Below are 19,530 nucleotides of genomic sequence, written 5' to 3' on the forward strand. Positions count from 1 at the left end.
ACACACACACACACACACACACACACACACACACACACCGACAGACCCTAAATTCTGATGAGGGGGAGGAATATGAAAAAGTGGTGGGGCCCTAAACTAGACACACAGAGCTGCAAGGGGAGGGGGCTGGGGCAGGGGGGCAGGGCTGCATGCGGGAAGAAGGGGTGAAGCGAGGCATGGCCGGGCAGTGGGAGAGGGGCCTGCGAGGATTTCGTACGTGGGTGAGCCAAATCTAAATCGTCGTTTTCCTATTTGGTGGAAAGCTCTCCAGCAGCCAGGGAGCCGCATGTGACGGAGGCACTGCGGGGGCAGCACACTCGGGGACACAAACAGGCGCTCCCGCTGGCACACCCCCCAACAGGCTGAGAGGCACCCTGGGGCAAGGGGCCAGCCAGCTACAGACTGCCTGCCCCCTCCCCTCACCCAGCCAGACCCTCATCGTTCCAGTCTGCCTCCCCTGGGGAGAGCTGGGTCCAGGAAGCTCAGTCCATGCTCTGCAGGCTGTGCTAGAGGTGGGGGTCCTGGTAGCCCACAAAGGCTGAAGCCAGTCCTGCAAGAAGCCGGTGCAGACAAGGGGAGCAGAGGGTGGGCTTGGGGAAGCCAGAGAGACATGTGAGGGGGCACTTCTAGGATGAAAGAAACTAGGACGTGAAAGTTGACTTCCTCAGGCAGAGTCATTCAATGAGCGGGGAGAAAGTGGCTGAAGGTGGGAGTTACTGAGGGGCTGTGCTCCTGGAAATGCATGTTGGGGATCCTAACCTCTGAGCATGTGCATAGGAGGCCTGGTGTTAAAATCATGAAGGATTCAGCTTGTAACTGAAAGGTTGGGAGTTCGAACCCTCCAGTGGCTCCAAGAGAGGAAAGGGCAATCAGTCTGCTCCGGTAGGATTTCAAAACCCCAAACCCAAAGCTACCACCGTCTGTCTATCCTACTGTGACCCTGTGGGACAGAGCAGAAATCGTCCACAGGATTTTCAAGGCTGTAAATCCCTCCAGAAGTGGACAGCCACGTCTTTCTCCCGCAGAGCCGCTGCCAGAGCCCACCTTCTGACCTTTAGGCTGGCAGTCACCAGCCTTCCTCCAGGAAACTCTGTCACTCTGTCATGTGAGACACAGCACACAGCAACATCTGGGAACAGGGATTTTTTTTTATTTATTTTTTTTGTCATGCTAATGAGGCTGTTTCTGTGAGGCCTTTCTGTGCAGGGTGGATCCGAAGCCAATTACTTTTGAGGTATAAAAGGAGCAGCTTGGGCACAAAAGCAAGTACAGATGGGGGAAGATAGATGCCTCGCCACGTGAAGACTGTCAAGGAACCCCGAAGCTGAGGGGAGGCGAGGCCCTTCCCCCAGAGCCAACAGAGCTGATGCGCTGCATTTCTGATCTCAGAAACTGTGAGAAAATAAATGTCTGTTTATCAAAGCTGCCCGCTTGTGACACTTCTGTTACAGCAGCATTAAGAAACTAAGACTGGAGACGGAAGCAGAGAACGCCTAAGCCAGTACCTCCCAGCACAGGACATGGGCACTGGAGTCTGACACACTTGAACTCACGCCTGGAAACCAGCCTGGCCTGGCCTGGGACAAGAGTCACTGTCTCTCTGGGCCTCAGTTTCCTCACTCATGAAATGGGTATAAACCCATCTCACCGGCCTCGTATAGATTGGTAATCACTGGTTAGCAGTGGAGGCCTTGAGCCTCACCTTGAACCGGCCAAGGCTTTCATTTTACTTGGATCCACAGTCGTCACCCATAGAAGCAGCAGTCAAGAACTAACATTGCACTGACGTGCTGCGGAAGATCTCTGTAAAGTGCTCAAAAGCGAAGACAGCACCTTGAGGACTGCAGTGTGCTTGACTCAAGCCGTAGTGTCTCCAGTCACCTCATATGCATTTGAGAGCTGGACAATGAACAAGGAAGACCCCCCCCAAAAAAAGAAGAAAAAGAATCTGTGCCTTTGCAAAGCAGTGTTGGTGAGGAATCCCGAAGACACTGTGGACTGGCTGAAGAACGAATAAATATGTTACTATTGGAAAATGCTTGTCATTCCTCTGTAACGTCTGGTCCCCACTGGACCCTCATCATTTCCTTCACCTGCTCCCCCCACCGACCAAACTGTGCAGCTCTGCAACTGCATCCCTGCCCATCCTCACCCTTCTGCCCACAACCCTCACCTCCTTGTACCCCCAATATATTTTTCCCAATAAAAAAAAAGAATGAATAAATGTGTGTTGGAAGAATTTCAGCAAGACTGCCGCTTAGAAATGAATACAGTGAGACTTTGTGTCATGTACTTAGGACATGCTTCCCGCAGGGACAGTCCCCAGAGAAGGACATTGTGGCAAAGTAAAGAGGGTCAGGGAAAAAGAAGAAAACCCTTAAGAGTGACTGACACTGTGGCTGCAAAAATGGACTCAAACATGGCCACCGGGGTGAGAAGGGCACAAGACAGTGCACTGTTTCCTTCCTGTCGTCCACAGGATCCTGATGTGACCAGACACTTCACAGGACCTGCACAAGCCCCAGTTCGCACCATCCTGTGAATAAAAAACTCAGCCTCGGTCAGTCTCAGTGACTCGCCCAAGGTCATATCACAACCGTGTGACAAGCCCCAGCCCTTGACCCCACACAGTGGAGGGGGCACATTGGAGGCACTGAGCACACACCTGGCACCAGGGAGCACTAGCCCACAGGGAGTTAAGCTGCTAGCTCAAAGGCAACCCAACCCCTCTCCGGTGGTGCCAATCCACCAGCTTCTCTGTGGACGTAAGATGGGCCATCTCCTCCCCTGCAATCTACAGCCTCTGAAAATCCAATGGGGGGTGGGGGGGGGTTCAACTATGAATTGGTTCCTATAACGAGTTTCAGGGAGCACCAGGCAGATGGGATGCCTCATCTCCAGTCTGAATGCTGACATTACAGGCAGACTGGACTCACTTTGAAGGCTTCCCCTAAAGGGAAATCAGTCGAGACAACAAGGATTCTGTAGCCTCCTGATTATTGACACACGTTCCCTATTGATCAACAACATCACTGCTGGCTACCACGCCAGGGACCTTCTAGCTGTCGAGGGCCAGCCTCGTCCATAGTCTCAAAAAACAGCAATAGGATGTTCCCAAGAAAGCAGCACATTTGATCCAAGCAGTCAGTCTCGTGGCAACTGTGATTGTGCAGTGCCAACAAGTCTACTATGATTCAGAGCAACCGCTCCTGTACCATCCTCACAATCAGCATCATGTTCAAGGCCATTGTTACAGACACCATGTCAACACATCTCCTGGAGGGTCTTCCTCTCTTTCCCAACATGATGTCTTTTTCCAAGGACTTGGCCGCTCTTAGCAAGTCTTCTGGGAGAGACTCAGCAATTAGAGAGAAAAGTTATGGGCTGTACACTAATCAGATGGGCTCACTTTGTGCCTGGGGCTGGAGGAGAGGGTGAGATGGACCTTTGGGAGCAACAAGATGCAAAGTGAAACACAATGACCCTCTGGTGGAGTCTCCAAAGTTAAAAATTGCACAGATGGAGAGAGCCCATCATTCTCCCTCAGAGCCGCTGGTGGATTCGAACTACCAGTGAGTGAGGTGCCACCTTGGGGCTGGCAGCGCAGCTTGCTATGGACCACACGACTAGAGCTCCAGGAAATGGGGAGAGGAGTAAATATAGTGGCACATGTGCTGGTGAATTGCTGCCCATTTAGTCTAGAACTATCTCGATGCCATGAAGTTTCACAACAGATGTAAACAGACGCCTGGCGTCTGGGTGAATGGATGAACAACAGACAGATAGAATTCTGATTCCTTACCTGTGTTAACCCATTTGAGCCTCCCCATGTTCTCAGGAAGACCCTGGGGACCACCTCCTGCCGGCTCCCGGACTCCCCTGCCCCACCTGCCACTCAGGCTTCATCCTCCTTAGCCTGAAACTACTGATCCTTTTCTTATATATATTTTCGGTTTTATGATGAACGTTAATACAGAAGCTGGGATTCTGCTTGGCAGTTTCCACACTGATGGATCAATGGCATTAGTGGCGTTCTTCACTCCGTGTCACCAGCGTCTGTAATTATGTCCCACTCGCCCCATTTCCAGTCCTCTGGACTCTCCGGCCCCTTATCTTCTCATCTGTGCTGTGGATTACACGTTGGCCTTTTGAGCTCACACAGATTTCTTTCTTTTAAGTAGAGCACCGATTTAATGGTACCCTCCTTCACGTGGTGTGTCATTCTGCCTTTTTCTGCCAAGTACTGATCCCAGGGGACCGCTGTGGTTGAAGGCTTACAGAGAGTCTCAGGGACTCCTCTGATGAGATTATTGGTTCTTAATTAAGAGAAGGGCACCCACCACAGCCCCCACCCTCAGGGCAGGATGCCCTTCTGTAATAAGGGACAAGATGAAAACTTTCACAGATGTCTGTTACTTCTCTCTCTTCACTCTGATGCTCATGGCCATGTCCTGCCTCGAACAACTTCTCACCTCCTCTCTGCCCTGGATTCTTTTACATCCTGCCTCTCACCTCCTGGTTCGTCTGAATTCTCCCAAAAGCGGACCCTGGACCAAGAACTCCTGAGCAGCGTTTACAGGTGAGATGTTCCAAGACAGTGAAAGAGGTGGAGGTGAGTTAAGCCAGGAATGCCTTCCCTCATCCCTGATCACCCCAGTACTCACCAACCCAGCGGAGTCCCCAATAAACAAGGTAGCATAGGCCCAACTGTGCCTTCCACCTGGAGTCCCCAATAAACAAGGTAGCATAGGCCCAACTGTGCCTTCCCACCAACTTGTTTCATTCCACCTGTCCCCTGCATTCAAAATGTGGTGAAATTGCTCAGCCCATATCAACAAGTAAACCCAATTAAACCTATGCATACCCTGTTTATTGACCGATCTACCCTCACAGACTGTGTGGACCATGCTGAGAATTGGAACCACCACAAGGCAGGAGGCTGGGGCATTAGTCACCGAGTCCCCTCCCCCTCTTTGTTAAAGGACAGCGTAGGGACAGAAGAGAAAGCTGGGGGGCTGCCGGTATGCAGGGACCCTCCCCCTGGGATAGGGTAAAGGTGTATAGGACTGGACAGTAGGCCCATACAGTGTCCCGATCACACATTGTGGGTGCTGGGCATGCCTCTCTCTCCTGGCTGGACCCCATCTTACTCCTGTGCACACATTCCCAATGTCTGATACACCGTGATCGCTCGGGGACTATATTTAGCCCGAATAAGAGATCCCATTTTTTGCTGATGGCCACCTGTGATGGAACAAACGGTCTCCTTCACCCTTCCGCCTCTTCCCACCCTGTATGACAGCTGTGGGCGCTGGGTTCTCCACCCTCCGGAGTAGAGGAGGGGAGGAAGGGGCTTTTCTTTGAGTACCCACCGGCCTGACTTCCCTCAGGCCCCAAGTAAAGCATCACTTGCGGGAGTGAGAAATTAATTCCTAATTACACAGTTACTTTATCACACAGCTTCAGTGCTAAAAGTCTAAAATAAAAAAAAAATCAACAAAAACCCCCACTACCTCCTGCCAGCTCCCAAGCGCCTAATTAGGTAAGTAATTTTGCTTTTAAGTGAGCACTTCCGTCCTGAAATCACCCCAGGAGGAGGGGCTAAACCCAGTTTCTAGGCTGTCTCTGGGGAGAGGGGCTCCAGAATTCAGGGGTGGCTATGCCAAGGTGGGGACTGTCCTAGGGCTGCAGAAGGAGGGTAGTCAACCATTGTCCAAGGCACATCCCACTTGGTCCAGCCAAGTTGCTGAACTCTCCATGCCTGAGTCTCCTGGCTCCCAAGAGCCAACCAGAGAACAAGTGCTGGTCAACCAGGGGGCCTTCAAACCTGGCTGGCCACCGTGATAGGTTCAGGACGGCCATGTGATCTCAGCGGGGCCAATGAAAGGCCGTCTAGCCCTTGAGCTGAGAGTGCTGGGAAAAGGGGTGCTCTTTTGCAGAGCAGCTGCCTGGAAACCTGGGGGTGCTGGCAGCCATGTTGCCTCCGCTGTGGCCTGAGAATTTTGCCAACACGGAGGAAGGCCAAGACCAGAGCTGGAGAGACAGGATCCTGACCATATGGTTGGCGCACCTGCCTCGAACTGAACCCGAATCCCAGCTCTGCCCACTGTTCTTTTCAGTGATATGAGCCAATCCACCCCCTTTGTGGCTTGGTGCCTGTTTGAATTGAATTTCTGTCACTTGCAATTCAAGACTCCTGGCCTGTTCTGAAGGGTTTCCCAAGCACACACAATGTGCCAAGTACTTTACACATCTACCCTCGGATAATCTTCCCACGATGGGATTACGACATCCGCTGCAGATGTGGAAACGGGCTCAGAGAGAAGATGAGGTTTGCCCCAGTCACACACAGCCAGGTAGTGGGGGGATCGGAGAGCTCTGTGTGAGCTACTCCCCCACCCCCAGCCCACCGCCCTCAGCCAGGCGAGGAGCAGACAGACCAGCTTCTAGCTCACAAGCACCCCGTCAGCCGCAGCCCCCATGAAGATGGCAGTTCTCTGGAGGGAGTGCTGTCCAGTGGGTAGAGCCTGGCACCAGCCCACCCGTGTTCCCACCTCAGTTCTGCTGTTTACATGCCGTGTGACCTTGGGCAAGTCACTGAAGCACCCCCTCAGAGAGGTGTGGAGAGAATGAGCTGTTCATCATAAACATTCCGGGCTTAGCGCACTGTAACAAGCCGGCACTAAGGAGCGTGAGCTATTATGATAACGAGCGCTGATGCTTCAGAGCGTGTGTGCCCACGAATCACGTGATGCCTGCTTAAAACCTTTCTTGGATCCCACCACCTGCCAGAAAAAGCCCAGGCAGGAAGGGCTGCCAGAACCTTAACCACGGCCCTCTCTCTGACCTGTCTCCCAGGCCTGCCCGTCTCTCGCTTCCAGGGACACCAGAGTGTCCCCAGTTCCCAGAGTGCACTAGGCTGTTCCAGTGGCCCCTGCTTGTGCAGACAGCAGGCGGACAGGCCTTTCTGGGGTTCCAGACCCCCGCGCCTGGGCAGAGGTGCGCTCTGCTGCCTAATGTCCTCCAGCGCAGGGCTGACACTGAGGTATCCTCTGTGTGCTCCCTTGTTTCTCGAAGGAATGGCCTCAGAGTCCCCATCACCGAGGCCCGGGCCTGGCTTCGAGGCAGCCACCCCTTCTGAACTTGCCAAATGAATAACCAGAGGGACAAGAAGGGGGGTGGGGAAGCCTTTTAGCTCCTAGCTGATGAGAAGCAACATAAAATGACTGAGATTCGAGTCTTTCCAGGAAATACCCCGCCCAGGAGATGATTTCTGTGTGATGCTGATAAAAATAGGGTGTTTCCTCAGTCTTTGCAAGGGGCCCACGGGGGCCTTCTTAAAATGTAATTTAAGATGTAGCTAATGGGAGGGAAGCTGAGAGGCTGGGAATCACAGATCAGCTGTCAGAGGCAATGGGATGACTCAGACCTGTGTTGGTAGATAACTCAATCATCAGCCTCTGCCACCCAATGTCCCTGCACCAGGCACACAGTCGGTGTCCTAGGGAGGAGGGAGAGGGAGCTGGGCAATCGCAGGAAGAGAGATGAAGGGCAAGAACAGTAACCCTTGGCCCTGCCCAGCACGTCAGGATTTGGGGGTCATTTTCACCCACAGTTCCTCCCACAAATCTTAGGAGACCAGAAAAATGGAGAACACTGATCCACTTGACTGGGAGGGAAATGAACACTCAGAAACCAACTCTGGGTAAAGGCGGAGCTGGGGGGAAGGCAGCCTACTGGACCATGAAAGTCACAGGAAAGGCAGCACGGACAGAGCTCAGACCAAAACACCGTGCAAGTCGCCATCAAGTGGACTCCCACTCATGGTGACCCCCGGTGTGTCACTGTAGAACTGGGCCCCACAGAGTCTCCAGGGGAAGACTATTCCCAAGAAGATTCCTAGGCCTCTCTTTTGAGGTACCTCAGGGTGGACGCGAACCCTCAACCTTTGGGTTAGCAGCCAAGCATGCTAATTGCTTGCACCACCCAGGAAACAGAACCCAGGCAGGTGGAAATGGGGCAGTTTTGGTAACTTCAGTGGTGGGATACCCTGAACCTTCTCATTACAAGTATCTCTTCAGAAGACTCCACTCAAATGACTTCTCTGGGGTAATAAAATACAGGACATTAAGTTTGCATTTGAGATAAACAATAAATGGTTTTCAAGGATAAGTAGATTTCAAATATTGTGAGTTACTGTTATTTCTGTTGTTATGGGACATAGAATAGAGTGTGACCCCTAACAACCCTATGAATGCCCCATATGGGTCAAGTATGACCCATAATCACCGTAGCAACCCTATGAACAAACAGATCTGAACTCTGTCTTACACTGTGCCGTCCTCACAATCTCTGACACACTCAACCCCATTGCTGCAGTCACTGTGTCAATCCATCTCGTTAAGAATCTTCCTTTCTGACCCACCCTCTTCCTTCTGAAGCATGACGCCCCTCTCCAAAGAATGGCCTCTCCTAGCAGCATGTCCAAAATATGTAAAATGAAGTTTTATCATCTTTGCCTCCAAGGAGCACTCTGACTGTTCCTTCTCCAAGACCTATCTGTTTGTTCTTTTGGCAGTTCGTGGGATGTTCAGTGCTCTTCTCCAAAAGCACAGCTCAAAGGCATCAATTCTTCTGTCATCCTTATTCACTGTCCAGCTCTCATTTATATTTCATGGCACACACTTTTACTAAAAAATTATTTGTCTATCTGAACTTCAAACTGGAGGGAGGAGATCTCTTTTTATTTCTAAACCTGATAAGCCTACCTCGAAGTACCTTCCCCTGCCAAGTTTCTTGGCTGGCCCTGATACTGAGTTGATATTGATATTGAGGTTTTATCTATGAAATAAGAGCCCCAAATAGCAATTAATTATAAACTGCTGAATTATCTCTCACAGCTGGCGATGAAAACTGCCACTGATGAGAAAGTGATCATTGTCGCTTCCACCAAGTGGTACCCAAGGTTCAGGACATACCTGTCATACCCTGCTTGAACGGTGGCCCTCCAAAAGACAGGTCCACATCGAAGGGGAACTTAATTTGGAAAAAGAGTCTGGTGAGTGGAATTAAGCTAGGAATCTAGAGATGAGATCAACCTGGATTATCTGGTGACTCTTTAATCCAATGACAAGTGTCCTTATAAGAAAAGGAGGTGACACAGACAGCAGAGGAAGTGTGAAGATGGTAGCATAGACTGGAGGGCTGCACCTGCAAGCTAAGGGATGCACAGAAGCAGCCCACACTGCCTGGACATATAGTGGCCAGCACAGGCGAGGTTCTCAGTAAACACCTGTCCCCGAAACAGATCAATGTCTTGGCCTGCCCCACCATCCTCCTCGGCGTGGGGTAACAGCCCTGAGACTTTCCGGAATCACCTTCCCTCCTCTCAGGGCCACCTCGTGTGGTGGGACCCACATCTCACGCAGAAGCAAGGATGAGTTTTGACCACAGTCTAGCCAATCAAAGCTCACCCTGTCTCCTGTGATTGGCTCAGGGATAAGGATATGACCAAAGCCAGCCAATCCACACCAAGGCGGTTCAATTCTAGGACATGCTGTACCAGCCTCCAAGGGAATCAATCTTCCTGTTGAGTAGGTGAGCTTAAGCCTAAAGCCCAGAGCATCCCACAGTCAGTTTCCCACCTGAGAGGAGAGTTGCCAGCACAGAGGAACAACCCACTGAGCTGTGGGATGGAAGGACACACAGGCTGAGATTCGGGATGGAGCAAACCCCAAAGCCAGAGACTCTACAACTTTCAGAGAAACACCCTTAAACAAGGTTGAGCCGGGTCCTGCCCCATACAACTCAGTGCTGCCTGGTTCACCAAACTGCCCTACAGCTTTCTGGTGACAACCCCATCCTTACCTATGGAAACCATTCTGTTTCCGTGGAAATAGACCAAGCAAGGCCTATCACTCCCTCGCCCGTCTTGCGCCATATGCAAATGGAGAGAACATCCACACCAAGGTTCCCGCTGGGATCTTTCCAAGTCAACATGGACCCACCAGTCAGCTCAGCTTCCAGGAGATGGCCAGTACCCCATCCCACAGCTGTGTCTCTTAGTCCAGAGACATAAAACAAACATACCATGGTCTCCCCGTGCCTGTCCACCCAGGGCTAGGCTCTGGGGACTCTAGAGTGACAACTCAGCACAACAGAGCCCCAAGTCCTCAGAGGAGATTGTCCTGTAGAGCCAGTGAGAGGGCCAGGGGTTCCAAGGCACTGGCCTCTGCAAAGCTCGCACAGGTTTCACTGATACAGGCTTAGACTTCTCAACAGATCATGAGCCCTGCTGTATGAGCCTGGGTGTAGCTCTGAAGACTCTAACCACAGCTTTGAGACAGGGCAGGGCTACAGCTTTGCTAAAGGGCAAAGAAGCTAAGCTCCAGAGAGAGGAATGCCCACTGTTTCATTTTCCCTCCTTCTGGATCACTCCCAGCTTTCCTGGACTCCCTTGCAACTAAGGTTGGCCACAAGATCCAGTTAAGACCAAATGTGCTGGAACATGACTTTCCTGATCAAAACAGGAAAGTACATGGACATAGTCCTGCCTCTTGTCACCTTTTCTTCCTGTGGTCAATGCAGACATGATGCTCATGGTTTCACCAATCACTCTGTGACCGTAAAGGAACAGACCAAGAAAACTGCACGGATGGCAGCCCCCACATCATAAAACCATCACCAGTAATAGCAGATCTCAGAACTCCATGTTATGTCAGGGAAAACAAAGACATAAACAGCACTTGCATGAATCATTGTTGGCCGGGTTTTGTTACTTGCAGCCTAATGCATTCTTGACTCAAATACACTCAATAAGTTGCGCAGAATCAGAACCCAGTCCAGTGCATGAAAACCAGCTTCTTTGTTTCAACTCCTGGCTCTTTTCCTTACCAGCACTTACTTGCGCCTTACACCTTGGGCAAGTCCCCGAGCCTCATCTATGAAATGGAATTGACCACAGTCCCTCCTTCCCAAAGCTAGACTGAAGAGTAAACAAGAGAATGCACAGATCACGCGCACAGTGAGTATTCAGCAAGCGATCGATGTTCTTATTTTTATCATAGCCCTGGATGGTGCCTAAGAGGACTCTGTTCCCTTTGCTTTCTAAAGTCCCACTGATGGGGCACTTTGGACAAAAGGAACTCTCCATGAGGCACCACAGAAGGGACGTGCCTGCCAGAGCTCTTTAGAATGCTCTAGTGCAGGCTGAGAAACAATCCTTATTGACTTTTTGATTCCCAAGTGCCCGTAAGAGTCGAGGTGGGAAGCTGTTACCTGCACGCACTCGAGATATGGTGTCTCCTGGGTGTGATAAATCCTGACCCAGCCTCTCCTGCCTGCTCCAGGGCCAAGGTGCTCATTTACAGACATCGCTGCTGTTTGTATCAACATTATTAATGACCACAAATATTTCTATGTGACGTCTCCACAGTTCTGTTCACAAAGTGCTCCTACTTGTCAGGAGACGGTCAGCTCCTGGACACAGATGCAGAGACAGAGTTCCCCGTGCCTGCCCCCTACCCCCCACTTCTCTTCCTCCTGTACATCTCCAACTGACAGGATCACCACTTGGAAGTGTGACCCTAAGGGTCTGCAGCAAGTGGGGGGCCAGGCAATGAACTGCTTTCTCTAAGACTGGCCCACAGACCATCTGGAATGAGGTCACCGGAATGCTAGTTACCTGCCCACACTTGCTAGGTCAGATCTTCAGAGTCTCTATTTTAACCCAAGCACCTGGGGACCCTGTTCTTCTGGAAGTTTGAGAAGCACCAAGCAGGCACCCAAGGTCATGCACGGCAGTGAGGAGCAAGCAGGACGTTTACTGACTTCATCCTCTGCCCCAAGAACCACTGCATTTGGAAGAGTCAGGGGCTTTCAGATTTAAGGAAGGTTCCCCTCCCCACCCTCACCCAAGGTAGAGCCCACCCCAGCCTCCCTTAGTCTTGGCCAAGCTCTGCTCAGACTCATTCTGGGGTGGCCCAAGCAGCTAAACCCTCCAGCCCTGGCTGACCCCAACGACCAGCCGTTAGATCCTTGAGGACCCTTTCAAATGTTCTCAGGCCCCTCCCCACAGCCGGCAACTGCCAAGCCAACCACACTCCATCTTTGTGGTTAAGGGGGGGGGGGGTTGAGACAGTAAGGGAGATAGTTGTACAGATAAAGGGTGTGTCAAGTTTACAGTCAATTGGATAACTCATCATCCCCAGGGAGAAAGCTAGCTTAGTGCTAAGGAGTTGTGCTGTCAACCCAAAGGCACATGGTTCAAATCCACCCGCTGCGCCTCAGGAGAAAGATGGGAAATCTCCTCCTGTGAGACTAACTCCCAAGGTCAGCTGTGAGTCAGCTCTGACTGAACAGTACGTAACAATAACAAAGACAAAGGCAAAAAAAAAAGTCACTTAAATGATGAGATAGGGAAGTGGGTTCAACTACACCCCAAAAGATATCACTGCCAAGACCTTACACTGCAGAGTCTCCAGTGAGGTAGCCCAGGTCCTGAGGTCCAGGGCTGACCAAACACAGTGGAAGCCTGAATCAGGGTGCCAGGACACCACTGCAGGATGAAATCAAGGTCAACACCAGCGGGGTGCTGGGGCTCAAAACCTCCGCTGTGGTTAGTTCCACGGTGGGGAAAAACAAGTATTGGGATAAGCATGGCCTGGGGGCTGCAGGGCACACGCCTCAACCACAGGTCACCACCAAACCACGCCGCGTGTCCCCCAACAAGCCCCATCCCAACCAGAAAACTCCAGTGCAGGGTGAGGAACCATTCAGTCCTGTCTTCTGCCATAAGCAAGAGGGGCCATGACAGCTAGAACTGAGTCCACCAGGGGTACCTCAGGGAACACCGGCCTTTGAGAATTGTGGGAAGTGCTGGGACATGTCACCTGGAGAAAGAGAGTGAAGCTGCTGCCTTCTGACTTCTGCCAGGAGTGTGTCAGTGACGTCCCTCCCAGCTGCCTCTGGGCCCCAAGTCCCTAGGCTCCAATATCTCCTTCCATTCTCCCATCTCTTCCTCAAATATCCACCTTAGGCATGCTGTTCCCTCTGCCTGGGACATCCTTCCCCACACCTTATACCTGGTCAGCTCTCCCTCGGCCTTCCCTGCAGGAGTGAGCCCTCAACACCCAGCCGCCTTCTGGGCCTCTCTGTGATAGCACTGAGCACCATCTAGAATTTCTCAGGGATTATCCGTCCCCGATCTCTTCCTCAGCTGTGAGCTCCATGAGGTCATGGTATCTCGCCTATTTTTCCACGTGCCCAGCACTGTGCCTGACATGTAGTAGTATGCGCTCCGTAAATGTGATTCTGTGAATGAATGAGTGGGATGGATGGTACCACATATTGGATGGTATTAGGCGGGAGTTACGTTGTTGGTTTGTTGTTGTTGTTGTGTACCACAGAGTCAGAAACGACGTACAGCTGACCCCCCAGCAGTTTCAGAGGCAGTTCATCACACAGGAGGTGACTACCCATCTTTTTCCTGCAGAGCAGCTGGTGGATTTGAACAGCATGTTTTTGGGATTGCAGCACAGCTTCTTAACTCAACCAGGACACCGGAGTTCCCTAGGCACCCAGAGCATGTGGAACGTGCTCATTAAAGGTGATATTTGTACATCCAAGCAGACATATGCACACCCATGTTTATCGTGGCTTTATTCACAATATAAAGGAGTTGGAAACAATCTAAGTGCCCATCAACAAACAAATGGATACAGAAGCTGTAGTATATTCACACAATGGAATACTGTGCTGCATTGAAAAACAAGGAACTCATGCAATATTATTCAAAATGGGTGACCCTGGAGGACAGTATGCTGAGTGAAGTATCCCAGTCACAAAAGGACAAATACTGCATGGTGCCACTGTTGTAGAATGGGACTGGCATTGGGGTTGAGGTAAAACTAGAAAAACTGGATAGATTATGTATACTGAATTGAAACAGATGAGGGAGAGAACAGTTTAAAAGTGATATATGATAGCATATTATGATTATCACAGGAATCCAGAATTAAGATTGCATAGTGGAATGCATTTGGGGCTGGAGGCGGGGGCAGGGTCGGGGGCGAGGGGATTGTATACCAACGAAGAAGTTTATCTTTTGCTTTTCAAAGAGAGGAGTGAACTGGGGAGGGGGGGGGGTAAAGAAAAAAGTGCAACAATGAATGAATGAAAATCCAAAATCTCTGTAAATGTTCATTAAAATTAATAAAATATTTTTTTAAAAAGGTGATATTTGTGAATGAATGAGTGGATGGATGGTACTATAAGGTGGGAGTTATAGGAAGACAAGTTTCAGCTCTATGAAAGAAAGAACTTTTTATGAAGTTGCTATTAGTCACCATTGTTGGCTTTGACTTGTGGTGACTCCAGGTAGAATAGAAGGAAATGTTGCCTGACCTTCGCTGTGTTTGAGCCCATTGTTGTAACGACTGTGTCAATCCACCTCACTGAAGGTTTCCTTCGCTTTTCCTGCCCCTCCACTTCCCAAAGATGCTGTTCATTTAGACTGTCCCAGTTTGAGGTTGGCCGCCCTGTGAGGTAGTGAGTCTCCCGCAGCGGCAGCATTCAAGCAGGAGGCTGGCCTCTGGGTCCCAGCTAAGCCTGCTGAGATAATTACACTCCAAGTGAAGTTGAAGGCTATGACCTCCAAGGAACCTTCCAGCTCGAAGCTGCTGTGTCTCCCTCCGCAGCCTGAGGAAGGAGCCAATAATTTGGGGAAGGGGAGGGGCAGGAAGGGAGAAGACACCCTCAGATGTCAGGCCTGTTACTCGGGAAACAGAACATTTATAGCACCAAGGCAGGGGGACGCAGAGCAAGCGGGCGGGCAGCCCTGGGGCCGGGCTGGAGCAGGAAAACAAGACTAGAGGGCTGGACATTAGCGCCTTGCCCTGCCCTCCCCACCCACGCCAGCTCTGTCACTGTCCACTATCAGCACAAAAGACTGGGAGGACCCCAACACTGGGGTAGTTCTGGTTCTCCCGAGCCCCCAGCAACCAACACAAGGCTGGGCACATCAGTGTTCAGGACTTTAGGGCAAAACTCTCTACTGAACCTGACTGCCAGCCAAGCCCCGCTTTGGAGCCTGGGGGCCTGCTGCAAAATCAAAATGGAAACACAGAGCCTCTTGTCTGGAAATTATTAAAAATTCTAAAATGGTGACAGTAAAGTCTTAAGTCGAGGGTGGGACCCTTCTCAGTGGGGCCCCTGTGAATCCACACCTATCGAATGCTCACAGAGCCAGCCAGCCTGTCCCCAGCCAAGGAAAGGTGCCAACCTGGCCGAGGACCCAGAGAAGCTGTCACCCTGAGACTTCACCATGCTGAGAAGCCAGGCCGGCCCCTCTCTCTTTTCAGCTTAGATCTTCACTTTCTTTATGCAAATATGATATGAGCAGACAGGAGGGAATCAGGCAAGAAACAGGAAACGCCTCAAGTCAAAAGGGCCGGTGGGGGCACCCAGGGCGGGCACTGGGGGGAGCCAGCTGAGCAAACACCGGCCTGGAAACAGGAGCTGGGAAAATTCTCCCCAAGCTCAGGAATAAGGCAGAAAGAGGGTAGCATTTCTCACTGTGTCGTTCTGGAGAATTCTTGAACAGCTCTCTCTCACGCCTATTTCATTATCTGAGGGGTGGGAGTGCACCTCTGTTTGATTCACTGTTTACTATTCATTAGAGGTCCAGACGCTATGAAATTGCATGTTAGCGGCTGACTTTTGTCTGCTGGAGATTTCCGTCCAATAGAAACGATCCTCTGAAGGTTATCGTCCGTTACCCGGTAGGTCATTAACCAGCCTGGCTTCACCTAGCTATAGCACAGCCCCGTTCCTCTCGCCAGTGCATCTTGTCCTAATTCTGCTGATTACCATCCTGCTGATTCGTCATTAACGAGTTGAGTAAATCTCTGATATGTTTGCTCATTCGAGATTTGTGCGAGCTTTATTTTCTCGTTTAATTTTTTTTTTTTTAACGATACCTTGACACAGGGTTACTTCAGGATTCGAGAAAGACTTTTAAGAAATCTTGTCAGTATCTGTGGAGGCCCTGCGTAGAACAGACAATTAGCATGCTAAGCTGCTACTGGAAGGTAGAAAGTTCAAGTCCCTCCACTGGCACTTCAGAAGACAGCCTGGTGATATACGTTCTGAAAAATCAGCTTGAAAACCATATGGACCAAATGAGAGTTTAGCTTAACGAGGGAAACACGTCTGCCTCGAGCATTACTCTCTCTGAAGATCTATGTGGGATCAAAATGTCAACAGCAACTCAAAAGCTCCGTAGGGAGCAGTGAGTTTGTGTTAATAGGAGAGGAACAGCTCAGAAAAGGACAGCAGGTATTGTTGCACAAGTCCAAGGGCATAATTGGGGTCCAGGGAGGCTTCCGGTAAGATGGAGGCCTAGACAGAGACTCCAGAAACCGATTTAAACAGATACTGCTGACAATCCCAGAACCCTGAGCTTCCAAAGAAAGGATCAAGAAGTGGATCAGGTGCCAATGAGAAGACGACACTGAGCAAAAGCTGCGACCAGGGAGAAAAGCAGCAGTGAATTGTCCGCTGGCCTGGCTGGGTGAGGGCATTCTGAGTTTCTGCAAACAGAATTCTAATCGGGCCAGCAAGCTAATAATTGACTCCACTCACTGGGACAGCATCAGCATCCACACCAGTGACTGGGCCCCAGAAAACAGGGGTGCCCCACTGCCCAGCCCCACACGCACCTCCTGCAGCTCCCCACCCTCCCCTGCATAAACACTGCCGCCCTGAGGAACACACATGACACCATGAGAACAGCATCAGTGGCCTGGCCGACCTGGCGTTTGCTTGGCTGTAGATATTCTCAACTTCCACAAACATTTTTTTTTAAAGATTAAAAAGAAAGCATCTGTGTGAGGCTGTACCCTCACACAGATGGGACCACCACAAATTTAAGCTGATTGGACAACCACCGGCAACTCATCTCATCATGACAGTTAACATTTCCTCAATGCTCATCTTGATGCCAATACCATTGTTGTTACCATTTTACAGATGAGGAAACTGAGGCTTCCAGAAGCTTAGCGACTCTTCTAAGGTCACACATACAGCTCATGTAAAAGAGACCCACCCATATCAACCGACAATATAAGAGAACATGAGACTCAGCAAAGGAAGGAAGAATGAATGCTTGTCTGTCCATCCGTCTGCATGTCCAGACAGGATGGCAAAGGGGCTTCATCTCTCCCACCTCCACGGTCCAAAGGGCCACCACACACAGTAGCCAGCACACAACTCGGTCACTGTCACCAAGAGTCACAGTCTTCAAGGCAATTTCGAGTCACAGCTGCCATGCAGGACAGAGGAGGATTGCCCAAGTGGCTGATGAGTTTGAACTGTCAAGCTTTCAGGTAGCAGCTCAAACCTTAGTCCACCACTCTAGTAGGGTTCCTCCGGCACCAGGAATCCGGTGGGTGATCTCCAAGGCGCCTGGCACTACTACCTACCCTGCCATGACGATGAAGAAATCCAGGCGGTTCCACGTGTCCCCGAGGTAGCACTTCTTGCCAAAAATGCCCAGGGCCACCATCTTGAGCACCATCTCCATGGCAAAGAAGATGAAGATGAAGTCATCAAAGACCTGTCGAGAGGGACAAAAGAAGAGGAAAGGGACAGTGTGAGGTTCCAGAGCAGAACCCGAGGGTCGGGGCTGGGGGTGGGTGGGGACATGGGCATGCGGTGAGGAGCCTGGAAAGACCCAGAAACTCCCTCAGTGAAGGAAGATAGTGTTGGGGATCCTACCCCCCAGATAAGGAGACTGTCCCACTGAGGACAATAGGTACTCCCGGGGCCACAACTTCCACTCTACTTTGTTCCTTGGAGAGGGTGAAACTAAGTTTCTCCTTGGAGGCTAGGATTTTGAAGCTCCACCTCCTATAATTCGGGCACATGGCCAGGAGGGACCAGTCCTTGGAGAAGGACATCATGCTTCAAAGGGTAGAGGGACAGTGCAGGAGAGGAAGACCTCAGATAAGATGGATTGACATGATAACTAGGGCAAAGAGATTAGGTGTGTTGGAGTCAATGAGGCTGGCTCAGGACAGGGCAGGGTTCAGAGCTGCTGTACATAGGGTTGCTATGAGTCGCACGCAATTTGATAGCACATAACAAGACCATGTGTAATGGCAAGGGTCCTTGATGGGGGACCAGAGGGGCTCCCCTATACACTTACATACTCCTGTACACTCAGGCACCTAGCATATGTCAAGTACTGGGCTTTACACTCAGCTTACATTAAATGTCTCAATGACTGCTTGGGTAGCCACATTTTACAGATTAGGAAACTTGGAGAGGTTAAGTGATTTGCCCCAGGCTACAGGAGGTCTGACTCCAAAGTCCACATGGAAGGGGACTTCTCAGAACAGGCTGACACCCCCATGGGGCACATGGCTGAATCCAGCCTTCCTCCAGCCTTCCTCTGCTCAGAAAGGAGGTCCCAAATATGAGTGTTCGACCCCTGAGAGAAAGACATGGGTCAGATTCCTCTTCCCCAGCTCAATGAAGGCTGCAGTGAGTTCAGTTCAGCACTGAGCACTTGCAGGGTGCCAGGTCCCAGCCTGAGTGTTCAGGACATAGAGAAACACAGCCAGGTCCTCAGTGCACAACCCACCTCTTGGGTAGCCACCCAGGAAAGGCAGATGGTTCTCAGACGGCCTGGGGGCCTGAGGAGCCGGCTACCTGCCCAGCGGGGCTCTACTTCCAGATCTGGGCTTGATTCGTAACAAAAACCCATCCAGGGAGTTCAGAGCCCCTGCCTCCTGAATTCATGAGAACCTGACTTTGTCAAGAGATGGGTTTGTGAATTTGCACATCTATAAAATCGATATAACCCTGCCACACAAGATTGTGAGGATCGAATGAGCCTATAGGAGCGTGTATGTGTATCCTGCACAGTTTCAGGGCAGGTGTCAAAGATTAGGTCAAACACCCTAACCTAGGACCAAAGGGAGCTAAGAGCAAGAGGCCTAGAGAGACTAGCAAGACAGGGAATGTCAGGGCCGACTAAATGACCCTAGAGCATTAGGAGCTGAGCAAGGGGAGGGTCAGAGAAGTAGGGGATCTGGAGTCTGGCGATGGCATCAAGGTGGACTTGGGCAGGGACGGCGGGATCCAGGAATCAGGGGTTGAAGGGACAGAACAAGGGAGGGGCAGGTTCTGAAGGGGAAGGGGACAGGGACCGGGGCGGGGAAAGGGACTGGGCACTAGCATGCGGAGGCGGAGCGAATGAGTGAAGGGAGGTGTGGACCGGCTGAGCGTGGTTGTTGCGCGGGTGGGTCGGGGGTGGGGATGAATGAGGTGTGGGTGGGAGGGGCATAGTTGCTCTGGGGCGGGGAAATGGGTGGAGTATGGCCAGTGTGGGCGGGGCGAGTCCTGGTTGTGGGCACGTGGAAAAATAGGCGAGATACCATGACCTCACAGCTGAGGAAGAGGTAGGGGGCGGTGCCTGCACAGGGGATGGGGGAATGGGTGAGGTCTAGGTGGGGTGTAGGGGGGTTA

The 19,530-nt window shown here is 51.2% G+C and overlaps 1 protein-coding gene across 1 annotated transcript in view; it reads right to left on the reverse strand.

The window, feature by feature from the left end:
- The window catches only part of CACNA1I (calcium channel, voltage-dependent, T type, alpha 1I subunit), a 186,428-nt gene that overhangs the window by 130,681 nt on the left and 36,217 nt on the right, over positions 1-19,530 (reverse strand). Inside the window, exon 3 of the mRNA XM_006890106.1 lies at positions 17,481-17,614. Within this exon, the coding sequence (XP_006890168.1) occupies positions 17,481-17,614 (134 nt within the window). The remainder of the gene's footprint in view (positions 1-17,480; positions 17,615-19,530) is intronic.

The sequence above is a fragment of the Elephantulus edwardii genome, unplaced genomic scaffold (genome assembly GCF_000299155.1).
Source record: "Elephantulus edwardii isolate Elephantulus edwardi_28Jun2011 unplaced genomic scaffold, EleEdw1.0 scaffold00086, whole genome shotgun sequence".
NCBI lineage: Eukaryota > Metazoa > Chordata > Mammalia > Macroscelidea > Macroscelididae > Elephantulus > Elephantulus edwardii.